At 46.6% G+C, this 1,164-nt stretch overlaps 1 protein-coding gene across 1 annotated transcript; it reads right to left on the bottom strand.

The window, feature by feature from the left end:
* Positions 1 to 216: 216 nt before the first annotated feature.
* On the bottom strand, positions 217 to 1,069 carry T265_16020 (hypothetical protein; the record flags this gene model as incomplete). The annotated part of the gene is made up of 3 exons (XM_009179497.1): positions 217 to 507; positions 541 to 654; positions 692 to 1,069. Coding segments are annotated over 3 exons (783 nt in total), but the record flags the coding sequence as incomplete, so codon positions are not given.
* Between the last annotated feature and the right edge of the window lie 95 nt (positions 1,070 to 1,164).

The following is a 1,164-nucleotide window of genomic DNA, read 5'->3' on the forward strand; positions in this document are numbered from 1 at the left end:
GCACTGCACTATAATAAAGGGGTGCAAAGCCGAACCGAAAAGCTGATCGCTTTTGAAACTCATGAGACACAATTTGATTCATCTCCAAGGCCAGGTTGCAACCACGTTGACAGATTCATATGACAAACTAAGAACACCGAGGCAAGGAACAAAAGTCATATAAGTGGATATCGATGCAATAAATAAGAATTGTTTATACTTTCCCAGAATACTTACCTTGTCATTTAGTATGAAACCGGCGACGTATGTCAACGCAACCACAAGGTAACATGCTGACAGGAAGATTATTGGGCGCTCCGGGTATTGAAAGCGCGGCATGTCAATGAGAAAAGTTAGTACTGTGAACAGAGTGGAGGCAGCACACAAGCAGCTCCAGAGACCAATCCAAAGTCTCGAGAAACGGCGCGAGGAAGAGTCACTGAACAGAAACTCATTGCATGGAATCCCGCAGTCAGGTATGACTTGTCCACCTTCCATCCGTATTCGGAAGTCAAAACTGGGAGGAACCTGAAGACATGAAATGATTGGTAGTTCGTTTACCCGCATGTGTGCTGGACACGTGAAGGAAGGTTCTTTCGGCGTTTGTTCGGTTTTATTTTCGGATATACATAGCGAATCTTCTGGAAAGCGTGCACAATCCATAACTGGCGGCCACTTTAACCAAGGTTCACTACAAAAATGGATAACTCACATCATACCGAAACCCGCGCATGAGTGGTTCGCAATCCCGTCTGTTTTGCTCGCACAGAGAACGGCATGGCGGTAGAGGCTTCTTCATTCCCGTGCACACAGGGAAGTACAAAGAACACAAGAACAACTTCAATGAAGGGCTGCACCGTATTCTGATCAGCGAAGCATACTGTCCGATCTCTTGACCGGCCTCTTCCTGCGTTGACTGGCCCATATCGTTGGGAAATATGGTAATGTTATAGGGCAAATCCTGGCATGCCTTGATGCGTATTTGCTCACATTTAGGTGTCTCCGCATAGGGATCCTCAAGACCTCGTTGTATATAGGCATTGTTTGCGTGCGCAAACGCAGAAAAGAAGAGCAAAATGCAGAACCTCATGCCAAATACTGACCTGAACGCCGCGCCTGATGAAGGTCTAAATGTCGCGCAGGATTTTCAAGGTCAGTTTTCCCACTCCGTTCGCTTTCCATGAG

This window comes from Opisthorchis viverrini, assembly GCF_000715545.1.
Source record: "Opisthorchis viverrini unplaced genomic scaffold opera_v5_3286, whole genome shotgun sequence".
In the NCBI taxonomy this organism is placed as follows: Eukaryota; Metazoa; Platyhelminthes; class Trematoda; order Opisthorchiida; family Opisthorchiidae; genus Opisthorchis; species Opisthorchis viverrini.